This window comes from Priapulus caudatus, unplaced genomic scaffold (genome assembly GCF_000485595.1).
Source record: "Priapulus caudatus unplaced genomic scaffold, Priapulus_caudatus-5.0.1 Scaffold1697, whole genome shotgun sequence".
Classification (NCBI taxonomy): Eukaryota; Metazoa; Priapulida; class Priapulimorpha; order Priapulimorphida; family Priapulidae; genus Priapulus; species Priapulus caudatus.
In genome coordinates, this window is record NW_014578758.1 from 25,227 (window position 1) to 39,139 (window position 13,913).

Here is a 13,913-nt window from a genome sequence, read left to right on the forward strand (position 1 = left end):
TTATTATATTATTAGTATCCACTATATTATATAATATATAATATCGTTTACCTATATAATCAAGCGCAATAATACATATGTGCTATATATACTATAGATAGTGCTTATTACTCATGCACAGTTACATAAAATATGATACAATAGTTGCATTGACGGTTAAATACAAGCGAGTATTAGAAGCTGTGTGTGAGCAACAAACGGGAGCCTTGCAAAATGTCGAGCATAATATCAGTATGGAGAAACAGCTCGCGTAAACATTGATCTGTACAAATAGGATATTATATAATTTAAAACAGTATATACACACATATATTACCATATATAGTTATCAAGTGAGTTCGGTGTTAGCTGTAATCACGCACGTGGCTCGTCACTGCCACGCGCGAGTTACGGCTACTCAACATCATCGTCCCAGTGTTGTCTGTTTGAGATGTTTCCGTCATGGTTCCCATCAATATCTAGCTGCTACTACTTGTCTGCTGCCTTAGGACGATCTATGCTTGCGTCTAGCTAATAGCTATCTCGGCATTTCTGTACGATCCTATTTTATCGCAAAGGGCTTCTAGAAAATGTAGTTTATAGAATTGCATCTATGCTTTTGTGGTACTATTCCTAGACAGGCTGTCGAAATTCCGAAGCTATTCTGTTACCTGTGTCCAGCACGCACCGCGCAGTGCCTCGAATTACTGCGCATCGCGTTCCCTTATTTGCTCCCCAAGGGTCGTCGAATCATGTCTTTGTTTTGACTGTGTGTTTCTCTCTCTCTCTCACCTTTTTCTCCTCTTCTTTTTGTTTTTTTTAAGATGCTTTTGTTTGCAGGAAGAGGCTCAGGTGGCTTGTTTTACCACTCCCAAACAGACCCCCTGGTACGCCCTGACCTGAGTGCGACTAGACATCCACGGCCAACTAGGCATGTTCAGACGCTGTTGTCAGTTGCTCAAGCGGACAATCGCAGTCTTCACTTCTCGACCGTGCATAAGCTAAAGTTACTTGGTTCACCAGTATCATAGAGTCTGGATTATATACAGTCACAATGTAAATGTTCACACATAATTACACCATAGTATGTAATACAAACACACTCCGTGCACTTGTTAATGGTTTGCTGTTTGCTCCGCACATCCAAACGCACACACCTGGACGGACGTGTCGTGCTGCGCATGACGGCCATTTATCTGATGATTATTCGGCCATAGAACCAGAATGGTTTCATATTTTTCAAACTATTTTTAGCATGACATTACTGTTTGCATATAAGGAAAAGCTACGCTGCCGAAAACTCTCTGCGATATTTGTGTAGGGAAGGACACACGAGCCCTCAACAAATTTCCATGAATATTGCTCATGTTTCGCAACTAATGACCATTGCTTTATTTCACGGGGACTAATTAACTAAAAATATTTACTGCAACATAATATCCCTGTTCATGAACCACAGACTATCAGAGGAGGCTAGACCCGCCTTCGGGCTAAATCCGAGTAAATTTGGATAATCTTTATGACCCCAATCATGGCCAAAAAGAAAGTCACACCGTTAAAGAGATACTTTGAAATGACGTCATAATTCTTTAATGTTTTTCCCTTAGATTTGCTAATTGCGACATTACCGCTGTAGGTCATATCTATGCAAAAATATTGAAAAACTGCTTTTGCATATATCTGTGTATTTGTGCGAGGGATGAAACTAATTTTTGTCTAAAAACATACTGAACTTTTGCACTAATTGACGCCTTTGGATCCTCCTTAAATTAGTTGACCTAATTAGGCCAACACAATATGTTTTCACTATTCAGCACGAAAACCCCGCTCTGTACACTCCTTCTGCTTTGCCTTCTCCATAATGGACTCATGTCGTATACCTTAAATCAAGACTCTTTTTGATTCTCCTCTGTTTTTGCTCTTGCTCCTACCTGTATTGCCTTCTGCCCAATGCGTTAATCTACCGCCGCAAACTGCCGCCCACCATTCGGGCCACAACGGCAAACAAGCGGCCCGCGAAAGTTCCGAATGCGTCGCGGGCGGATACACACGCCTGTCATGAGCCCCGCTGCGTACTTTTCAGAGATTACGATTGCGGCAGCGGCACAACACAACACACTGGAGAGCAATTCTTCATCTCTGTGATCGAGATTGATCGTAGGCCTATCCATACGACTGTCTCACATCTTCTTCTCTTTATTTTGATCGTTCATGGTACAGGCCGCAGTTGCTTTACGTCACTCTTATTGCACTATTATATTGTCGCCATACAGTTTTCTCCATTTGTGGTTTTATGTTTGTATTCTAGTAATCTGAATCGCGCCTATGCACTAGCATTGTATTTCTTGTTTTATATTTAAAATGTTTCTTCTGTTACTAGCACTGCCGCCCGCGACACATATGAGATACCATATAATAATCGTCGAACAATAGCTCGCCGTATAGTAAATTAAACCCACCCTATTCCTATTTTTTACTACTTTTATTATTATTTCTTATATATATATATATATATATATATATATAGTATGTACCATATATAGTATATGTATATATATATATATAGTATGTATATACACATTAATATATACACTATATACACGTGTGGTAATTTGTGGATAGTGAATACATGTATTTAGCCTAATAGTTTAATCAGATACAGCCAGATAACCCAATATTCATTATTTATAATTTAAACAAAGTAAATCTCACTTGAAAATTTATTTTGTTTCTATATTTTGTCTTATTCACAGCCCTTCTTTGCCTTAAATGTAAAATTACAAATTTTTAATTAATTCCCACGTGGGTGTCAGAGTGGTAACGTTGCCGCAACGTTTTTGCAACATTGTTTTGCAACGTTGAATCAGAAACGTGAGAAAGAACGCTTAGAACGTGGAAAACTCACACAAACTATCAGAAACTTACACAAAACGTTTTCAAAACGTCAGCGCAGCGTTGTAGGAACGTTGCCATGCAGAAGGTGATTTGGTAATTGTGTTTACACTAACAGCCAAGCTAACCAAATCAATTATTGTGCTTTAAAGCTGGTAGTAGTAGACACATTTACTACCAGCTGTTACGACGCAATCTTATAATTATGAATGTCACTTACTATGAGAACAATTATAAAACACCAATTTAACGAGTTTGCTTTTAAACGGTTATTATATTTATTATATTAGATTCTCCACGCATTTCTCCAGCAGCGTTCAAATAGAATTTTCACATCACAATACATATCACGTACGCTGATTGTTAACAGAGCACCCTCACTTTGTACTTACATAGCACTTAGTATACTTATAAAGAAAAATAGATGAATATTGATTGTCAAACGTGATGACAGATGATTCGTTACTGTGACGATGAGAGGTGAACGGTCAGATATATGAACGGTGTGATATTGTTAAATTATTATCAGTACTCAAACGTACACATAGCTAAGCCGATAACAGTAACAATGGCAGCGGGTGCAATAAGCTAGACATCACAAGCGTGCCACTAAAGGTGTTGTTATATGACACAAACACCCCGCAGTCCGCAATCCAGGCTGAATAACCGCCATTTATTAGCGAAGACATAAGAGGATGAACTAGCATGTAAGCTAGGATATTAACCCATAGATGCCGTTTTGAATAGCTCAAGCCACGCGGTCGTACGGATGAGCTGGGAGCACAGGCAAGTCAGCAACACAGATGCTGAATAACAGCACGAATAACTATTAGTTACATCAGCAATGAGAGCAATTCTGTTCAAACATATATTAAAAGACGGCGCAATGTAGTTTAGAACTCAAGCGGACCAGGCGTAATTCTACAAAACATATCTATGCTGCTTCTTTATCACGAATTGAGCACTGTCAATTATGAGACTGTAAGTCGGAAAACTTAACAAGAAGTCATTACTGGAATGACTATAGACCAACCAAGCACCTCAATTATACAATTATCGTTCCTGCTATCAGCAGATATTTCAGGCTTCTTTTGTTCTACAAGTCCTGTCAGTCTCTCATAGAGGTGTCCACTGGGGTCAGGATCGAACACCTATGGCTTCAGTTGGCAACGTAACGATGAAAGGTCTAGCAAAGCTCTGCCGGACGATCACCATCACCACCGGCCATGTCGTACACAGCCTGTGCAACTTTGCAGGCCAAGCTGTCAGCTTTCTCCTGTGCCAAGAAATAGCAAGAGCCATCAGAAATGCGTTCATGCGCTACGCACGCTGCTGCGATGAGCATAGCTATTTTCATGTCTCAATTGACTTTCTTAAGGGAGGTTTTGACTGGTGGAGCTAGATTACAGAAAGTCCAAACGGTGCTCCTACGATTCAACCAAACATTAAAGAAATTAGAGTGGAATTTAAATCAGCTATCAACAGTTTAACTAGCGTACTCCTCTACTAGGGCACTCTAACTGTAGCTGGTTTCCCGTAGACCTATGCGGAATAACTTTGTGGAGTGGACCAGTTTATTTCCATATATGATTGACATCCGAGTCGTATTTCTATACAAAGTAAGTGATTCAATACTATGAATATGGTATTGAATATGGGGAGTTTCCTCAGAACAAATCCACCCTCCCCCGATTCTCGTTGTCAAAGCTGCAGGCCATTAAATATGGAAAATGAGAAAAACTCGCAATGACACGCAATAACTTGTCTGAATAACGGGCTCATACTTGCCAACTACTTGACACAAGACGGGTAGGTGGTCGACTAAATTATTTATCATTGTTGCGCTAAGCAATCGACTATTGCACTAGCAGTAACTAAAGTGGAGTAGACAAGAGTTGTAAACGTCACGACCAGTATCGATCATTTCAAGTTACTGGCTTTGAAAAAGAGACAAATTTGCAGCTAGAGGCACGTTATTGCTAGTGTGGTGAGCCAAGCTGTAGCGATATTTGTTGGGTCTACTGGGGTCAATACGCACGCATGCGTATTGGGGTCTAGACACGCACGCAATAAAAATGCAATATACATGCAAAACATGTACATATAGACTCGGTTTTACAGATGATGCACTAGTGATCAGCACAGTGTGCAGGTATGTGTATAACATTTGAAATTCAAAATTGACCACTGTCTATTGCTGTGTGTGCGCACAGCAATAGACAGTGGTCAATTTTTAATTTCAAATGTTATACATGTTCGATATAAACCAAATCCGGTTACCAGTAAACAAAACTGTGTTCATCTGAGAGCTGCTGCTCTGCTAAAAAAAACTATAAATCGCAGTCGTGCATAGCAACACGTATTGGGCCGTGGTTAACATTTGGATTTAACAGGGCTGGCCAAGACGTTTGCAACTGCCTTGCCAGTAAACTGAACTATGTACTCCAAACGTTCGTAACCAATATGTCAGTGGCACAAATTGGACGAACTTTTGGCAAATCAGAGCATATCATACATTTTGCATTTAGGATGACTATTCGGGCCAATTTTGACTCCTGCAACGCTATTTCTATTGCTTAACATCCTGGTGTAATCCTCTGATATTGCTGACCACGATTGTAATAAAGCTAACAAATTATTACAATTTACTGTATTAAAATTTGATATATCTTTACAACTACAGAGTTTACAATTCAAATAGATGCAATAAAGTCAGAGCACAAATTATGTCCATTTATGCATATATTATTATTATTCTTAGTAATCGAAAAAGTCATGATGATCGAGTATACACACTCACCACGATTTCCGGTGCGCCTGACTGATGATGAGACAACCCGATACATTATTTATTATATATTAGTGATGGGAATCGGCTGGAATTTCATAATCGATTATCGGTTTCCCTTAACCGATCGATAATCGATTATAATCGGATAATCGGTTAATAATAGCATAGATTTAATTTAATCTTACTTCGTATATACAATTATACATAGCATTCAATATTATCATGTTTTATGATCATGTATTAACTCTGTGAAGGTTGCTGTATGTATATCAATTTCTGTTCCTATACAGTATTTAATCAATTTAAAAAGAAATGGTTTAAATGCCTTTATTAAAACATTAAAACATAAAAGTTTTAAACAAACATGATCAAGACTTGTTCTTTATTATAGTAAGTAAGTTGTTTGTGTTCTAATAGTGTAGGCTTTGTAGCCGAGTTAATGTCATGCCAATGGAATATCCTCTCCAACACAATGTAACAGACAATACGGAGAGTAGAATCTCATCTACGGATAACATCTGTGGGACAGTGTCAAACCAAAACAAAGACACTGTCCAATTTGTTCATGTCTATAAGTACACTAGTACCGCTCTGCAATCAGACAGGACCTATGTTAACAGTGATTCATGAAGGTGTCCTCTAGACTCTTTGTACTCTAGACTACACACTGATGCACTTCTACTTCGCTACCAATACATGTCCATGTTGCGATTTAAAAAATTTTTTTTTGGTATTTTTGATAATCGATTATTTGTTTTCATAATCGATTATCGTATTTGAGACTATAATCGATCGATTTTCGATTATAATCGATCATCGGGACATCACTATTATATATGCATATCTTATTTCAGTGACCAAAAAATAAACTTCAGAGATATGACCAACTAAATAGACAGTAAAGGGAAATGAGTCATATGAACATGAAAAACTTAGGCCTATGTAAAAATGTCAAACTATTAATAGCTGATGGCACTATTGGCATCCGTTATCGATATGCAAATTCACTATTGAGCTGTTGACATGAGCTACCTATTATCACATGCCCATGTCTTGCAACTTTTACCTATGTGTGTGCATGAATTGAGAGACTTACCTGCGTGTCTGACTCTGCATACACCCTCACAATGTCCTCTGTCCCAGAGGGCCTGATTTAGATAAAAGAAGAATGATAGTCAAATACATTTCAACGGGATGGGCTACTACATACAAGAATAACTAAGTCACTCGTAATGTACAGCAATACGATGTGATCCACATCTCGAAGGGCTGAATACTGTTATTTTTAAAACGATCATTTCTCAAATAAATCGAAAAATGAATAAATTTAAACAAATTTAAACTCACATATCAGCGTACATATTACTAATCACTTCAGCATTAAAATTATTAGAAGTTTCTGCTGTTATACGTTATAGAACAGTAAATGAACAGCAAACGTGTGCTTACTATCTTCAGACTTGCGATAATGGAATGTTCAAACGGTTCCACAAAACAAGTGCACGTAGTTACGTGACACAAATATTTATAAATTGGTACCATCTCAAAATGTATACAAAAGTAATTAACCTAGTGTAGAGACAGGGTTTCGGTCTCGCGGGAGCAAAAACCATGCGGTAGGTTTGTTGACATATGTAAACAATCCAAGTGAGATCGGTGCACATATTGGTGGAAAGAATGTTGTGGGAGTGTTCTATGACATGTTAGCCTTACTATATACATTTCGTGTTATGCAAGGAGTATCAGTAAGTATCAGAACGGTTAAGAAAATATGAGAATGGTTGGTAAAACATGAGAAAGCCTCGTTTTAAATGACACTCAGCACAGATTAACCATGTTTTCGAATGGCTTATCTATCTATGTTTATGAGGGAATTTGCAAGATTCTAACCTGCAACAGGCAAGAGTGATTTGCAAGAAAACAACTCATCTATATATACATGCCTCATTAAATGCAGAGGCACGGAAATGGAAATTTATATAAATACATGTGAAGCAACAGTTATGTGCTATTTCATCTCTTTGTTTCCTGTTCTGCTCACCTTACAAAGGCTCTAGCCACTGGATACTTGCTAACTATCTCATCGATTCGGTCCTGAAGGCCTGCTGGAGCTGTCGTCTTTCTCTCAGCATCCGTTGTCACTATTACTGTTCTCTCACGCACCTGTCGCAAATATTTGGTTGAGAATTTCTCATAATATGACGACATTTTGCTGGAAATAATGCCAAAAATTATTTATAAGAACAAGTGCCGCAGTGCGACAGGGCTCATCTGGTGTCTGGTGTTCTGCTGATAAATTCATTTGTGCATAGCAAGACGTCTTATACATATAAGTCTTCTTTATTGTTGTTTGACTTTCGTAGCCAATTCGAACAAATATATCAGCTACACTTTCGCACCCACCTAATCTCTATGCATTGCAGACACATGTGCATTGCAGGTTGTCAGGCAACAATTATGATTAGAAGCGTGCCAGCCATGGGCTTCCCCCGTGTTTTTGGCTACCAACGCGAGCATTCACCGATTCAGCCTTCAGGGTGCTATAGAGAGACTGCTTTAGAAAATAATATGATTTAAGGAGCGTAAACCTTGTTCAACAAACATTTGCCTTTGCAATTAAACTGTGCAACTGTAGCCTAACATTCACACAGGTATGGGCTCTAATAATAGCAAAAGCAGTTCAGTCCTTTGTTAACAGTCAACAAATCAATGTTTAACCATCCTCTTGAGGGTCAAAAGGTTATCCAACACTTACTCTTCGCATGTCAGCAGAAAGTACATTCCATGGTCCTTTCAATAAAGCCATAAAAATGCTAGGTCACCGCTGAAACAAAAAAGTTTTTCAATCGCTCCATCAGACCATGTCCTCAGAAAATGTCTAAAATCTGCCCCTGTGCCCCATTGACCTATGACCTGTGCCCTCCAATTTCGGCAGTGATGGCTTTTCCTCTGATGATGCTATACACCGACTATCACGAGCCTAGGTCGAGCCGTTTAGATTTGTGCCGCAATTCTGCATTTCCTCCCTATACCTTAAGTTAAGGAGCGGAATGAGTTCCCCTTCCTTTACACCTCTTGACCTTTGACCTTTGACCCCCAGCTTCGACATCCCAACTCGTTTTCGGATTACCCCCCCATGTTCCGACTTTCGAATCCGTACGTCGAGCCGTTTAGATTTGTGCCCAACTGTTGACGGACGCACGAACGCACGCACGATCATGCGATTCTACAAGCTGCATCTGACTTCGTCAGATGAGCTAAAAATGAAGATGAAAATAATGATACACCGACTAGGCACAATGTGATATGTGTGTGCATTCTTGTGGATGATTTTCATTCAGACAGCTAGAGCCAGTAGCTCATAAGACAATCACTGCTTTCTGCTGATGATACATGTGTGTATCTGTAACAATGCAACACAAACTACGGTCCTATAAGTTTTATTTAAAAATAACTAACAACTTTCACTAGCATTCTTGTTCACACTTCAGCATCATAACTTGCTGGTAAAACTAGTAACCTCATTTGCTAAACATTTTATGAACTTAAACAATTATTTTCAATTCAACTGTGATTAAAAGCATTTAAAATCAAATAATCTTTCATTTGTAGTACACATGCCGAAGCTGCCTGTAAATATATATAGACATTCATATAGTGATGGGAATCGGCTGGAATTTCATAATCGATTATCGGTTTCCCTTAACCGATCGATAATCGATTATAATCGGATAATTGGTTAATAATAGCATATAGACTGCCATAGATTTAATTTAATCTTACTTTGTATACCTGTATTCAATATTATCATGTTTTATGATCATGTATTAACTCTGTGAAGGTTGCTGTATGTATATCAATGTCTGTTCCTATACAGTATTTAATCAATTTAAAAAGAAATGGTTTAAATGCCTTTATTAAAACATTAAAAGTTTTAAACAAACATGATCAAGACTTGTTCTTTATTATAGTAAGTAAGTTGTTTGTGTTCTAATAGTGTAGGCTGTGTAGCAGAGTTAATGTCCTGCCAATGGAATATCCTCTCCAACACAATGTAACAAACAATACGGAGAGTAGAATCTCATCTACGGATAACATCTGTGGGACAGTGTCAAACCAAAACAAAGATTATTCCAATCTTGAAAAAAAAAAAAAATATCAATTTAAAAAAAGAAGAAGCTATTTCCGATAATCGATTATTTGTTTTCATAATCGATTATCGAATTTGAGACTATAATCGATCGATTTTCGATTATAATCGATCATCGGGACATCACTACATTCATATGTACAGAAATATTTTTAAATAAAGGCACACAGTATCTTAAGAACTCGGATGTGAATTCTACTCAGAAGCTGATTTGAGAATAACTGTGTATGTATTTGCATCCATGTGTGCCTTCACACATGCATGCCTACGTGCTTGCACTTATACCTTGACTTTCATCTGCCTGTTGGGAAGATCATTGTAAAGGTCATTCCACTGCTGTATACTCCAGCCTCGTTCATGCAAAATGGCCTCCACTAGCAGCATATCTGAGATAGCATCACCCACCGTCTGGTTAACAACGTCCACAAACGACAACAGCTTATCAGCTGCCTCCTTCTGACAGGTGTCACCACTGTCAAACAAATTGAACACTTGGTAACTCCACAGCTGTGAAGGTAAACAAGGATAGAGAACAATGACATTTTACTCACAACTACTCAATTTAAATTACATTTTTTGTTTAGCAACCAATGAATACCACACTAAAGTCACAGCAGTGAGCAGCAACACAAATAAATAATTTATGATTAACAAGTTATTATCAATAAAACGTCCCTCTTCAAGGGAGACTAACAAACCTTGACAACCCAAGAGGAATTAGTTACGACGTTCAAGTGAACAATGCATGCACAAGACCTTAAATATAGACATTATCACCACATAAAACAGTCTACCTAGGTGCCTTGAATTGCAGGTATGTATGAGTAATCCCGTCAGAGATGTGCAGTATTAAATGAAACACAAATGTTTCCTCAAGGATACAATCAAGATTTAATGCGAAATATCATTCATTTTGATTTTTAGCCTTATTCGATGGTTAACACCACGTGCCACCACTGTACGTGATTATTCCCCCATACTGCCATACGCCATATTCCAATATATGTGAACTTTTACTGATGACGTCAGAGACACGATCCAACCAGCCTAGCCTGTTCCCCGTAATAATTATGCCAGAATCTATCAGCCTCAATCCTCCTACAGCCGTCAACTGCCAATGATAGTTGAAATTGCCACGCGGTCAAAAATAACACGTATACCTCATTACCACAGCCCCGGGTTTGTTGACAGGTAAATTAGTGATGCCATATATTATGCAGCATTTCTCATCAAACTGCGATGGCTCAAGATACATCAGAACATCATTGTGAAAATGAGAAAAACACCGATTTCTCCATTTACATTTTTGCAATTGTAGCTGATGCGTAAATGGATATTACTCTGTCATTGCAACTTGGAATAATTTAATTAGATGCTATAAATTTCATGCATTTTTTTGGCTTGAGCAGAGAGATAGATCTCACCTATAAATAAACGTGAGATTGAATCGATTCTTTGGTCAATAAACGTTTACTCTTCATTAGAGCCATGACCATACAAAAGATTGAGTGTATCCTTAAGTTAATTAAAGATTTAAATTCATTTTATTGTTATACTTCATACTATTCCTTATGGCAAATCTCAGACATACCTTTCAGCATTAGATATCTTTCTGATCATGTTAAATGCTTTGTCACTGAAGAGCACCTGTAAAAACACCATATGACGGTCAATTCGAAAAACAGAAAGCAAAACTTGGTACTGACGCATAGAGGTTTTATAACAATGTATTTCGCATGAAAGTGCATCTAAGATTAAAACACACTCACATCTCTATTTTGTACCCTTACGAGTGCAGTTGAGAGCAAATTGCACAGATCATCTATTATTTATATCTATCAGCTCATGTTTCTGTGGCAATTATACAAAATACCTATCATCTGCCAGCTGTGGATTCCACTTATCTCACTCCAACATACAGACATGGTAATATACCAGTAATATAATGTAGTACTTGAAAAACAATGCGTGAGTGCATTGAGTGAATGCCTTATAGCAATTATATCTGTTACATTAAACAGATGACAACAGCCGTTTGTGTAAGGTGATATTTCCTACGAGTAATCCTGTATGGGCCTATTGCTAGTGTTGCCCTCTGGCCTATGCTAGCAGACACCTGCTCACCGTGCCATGTCCATTAGCTTCAAAGTAGACACCGACATCGTAATCAGCAGCCCTATGATGGAGATGCTTCACTCCTGTAGAGACACAGGACACTGGAACCTTCTGTGAGAGGCAGATAAATAAACAAAAGAAAACAAAAGTCAGTCTATCGTTTTGATAGGTGCAGTTATAAATATTGTGTTTGTATAGGATTACTTAATTCTTATTGATTGTTAGTTCAAGCAAATAACTGTCTGTGCATAGATCACATGATTTGCATAACAGATAAGCGCAGGATAATATAATGTCATTTTAGTCTATTTCTTCAGCTAAGCCGGCAGTTCCACACAGAGTGGCAAAGTGCGTGTAACACGAGCCACGACAAGAGATAATAGACAGTTACAATGAGACAGTTAAAAACAGCAAATAAAACTGTGGCGTGATGATATTTCGGGTACATTAGTGTCTAATAACATCATATTTTTTACATTAGCTAAATATAAATAAACGCATGTCACAAGCCATAAGCGTAAATAGCATGAGCCTGTTATATCAGGTAGAACAGTGTTACCAATATTTAGCAAATATCACCACTGGCAATGTGCTGATGATGTATGGTAAGCTGAGATGTGGAAAATGATAGCAACCTTATGGTACAGCATACATAAAACAAGTGCCGCGGAGCGACAGCGCTCATCTAATGTCTACTGCGGTGACTCTGTGGTGGAGTGGTGGGATTCTAGTAAACCCTATTAGTCCCAAATGTGTTCACATACACGCCGAAACAGTGGAAGGCACAGGGATGGTATCAGAAACCTTCTCAAAGGAATGTTCGTTGGGATCGTTATGAAAGTTGCCACGAGATGGCGCGTACGTTTAAGTGTCTTCAGATTAAAGATGGAAGCTCCCATCGTACGTAGTAGCAACAACTATTTGCAAGACAGAATAGGTAAGCACTCATCCATTTACCTACGCAAGCCTACAGGCTGAAATAGAGAGCTGCCAACTGTAACTAATTAACGCAGGCAAAAACTACACAGTACCACTGGCAGTGGCATACGTTACATGTAACACACTGACAGTACAGAATGCCATAGAAATTATACGATTTAAGGAGCATAAACCTTCTTCAACCAAATTTAGCTTTTGAAATTTCACTGTGACATTGTAGCCTCATACATCCAGGCATGTATAGATTCTACTAGCAAACCCGGCAGTCAAATTCTTTCTAACAGTAAACAAATCCATGTTTAACCCTCCTCTTGAGGGTCAAAAGGTTATCCGACACTTACTCTTCGCATGTCAGCAGAAAGTACATTTCATAGTCCTTTCAATAAAGCCATAAAAATACTAGGTCACCGCTGAAACAAAAAAGTTTTTCAATCGCTCTGTCAGACCATGTCCTCAGAAAATGTCTAAAATCTGCCCTGTGCCCCATTGACCTTTGACCTGTGACCTCCAATTTCGGCACAGTGATGGCTTTTTCTACCATGATGCTATACACCGACTATCACAGGGTTCTCCCCAGGATGAAATTTAAACAGGGGGGAGGGGAGGGGAAGGGGGAGGGGGTCCGTGGGGCGTGTTTTTTTACCGTACCACAAATTAATGCGTAAAATCGTCACCACACCATAGACGGTATTTGGGGCTCTTGTATATGTAAGATAGCCGAGTCGGTGTACAGTTAGTGTTGGGTGTGGGACAGGTTGACTGTTTGTACTTGTATATTGTCGGCAGTGCATGCGTGGCACGGTAAAAATACACGTGCCGGGTGTCCTGGTCGAATGGGAATTCTTGCCGATCGATTCCCTCGCTGGCAAACTTTTATTGTGGTGGAATTTAATCGGGGCGGAGGTATTTTAAACGGGGCGCAACGATTGAAACAGGGGGGAGTTTTCCCAAATAGGGCGCGCGCGCCCCGTTTGCGCAACGTAGGGAGAACCCTGTATCACAAGCCTAGGTCGAGCCGTTTAGATTTTTGTGCCGCAATTCTGCATT

General features: G+C 38.8%; 1 protein-coding gene across 1 annotated transcript in view; it reads right to left on the bottom strand.

The window, feature by feature from the left end:
• Positions 1 to 3,116: 3,116 nt before the first annotated feature.
• Positions 3,117 to 13,913, bottom strand: part of LOC106817359 (phosphoacetylglucosamine mutase-like) — a 21,854-nt gene continuing 11,057 nt past the window's right edge. The window contains exons 12-17 of the mRNA XM_014822019.1: positions 11,937 to 12,038; positions 11,404 to 11,459; positions 10,098 to 10,284; positions 7,704 to 7,825; positions 6,759 to 6,810; positions 3,117 to 4,147 (exon numbers count right to left, since the gene is read on the bottom strand). Of these exons, the coding sequence (XP_014677505.1) occupies positions 4,058 to 4,147; positions 6,759 to 6,810; positions 7,704 to 7,825; positions 10,098 to 10,284; positions 11,404 to 11,459; positions 11,937 to 12,038 (609 nt within the window). The 3' untranslated portion in view covers positions 3,117 to 4,057. The remainder of the gene's footprint in view (positions 4,148 to 6,758; positions 6,811 to 7,703; positions 7,826 to 10,097; positions 10,285 to 11,403; positions 11,460 to 11,936; positions 12,039 to 13,913) is intronic.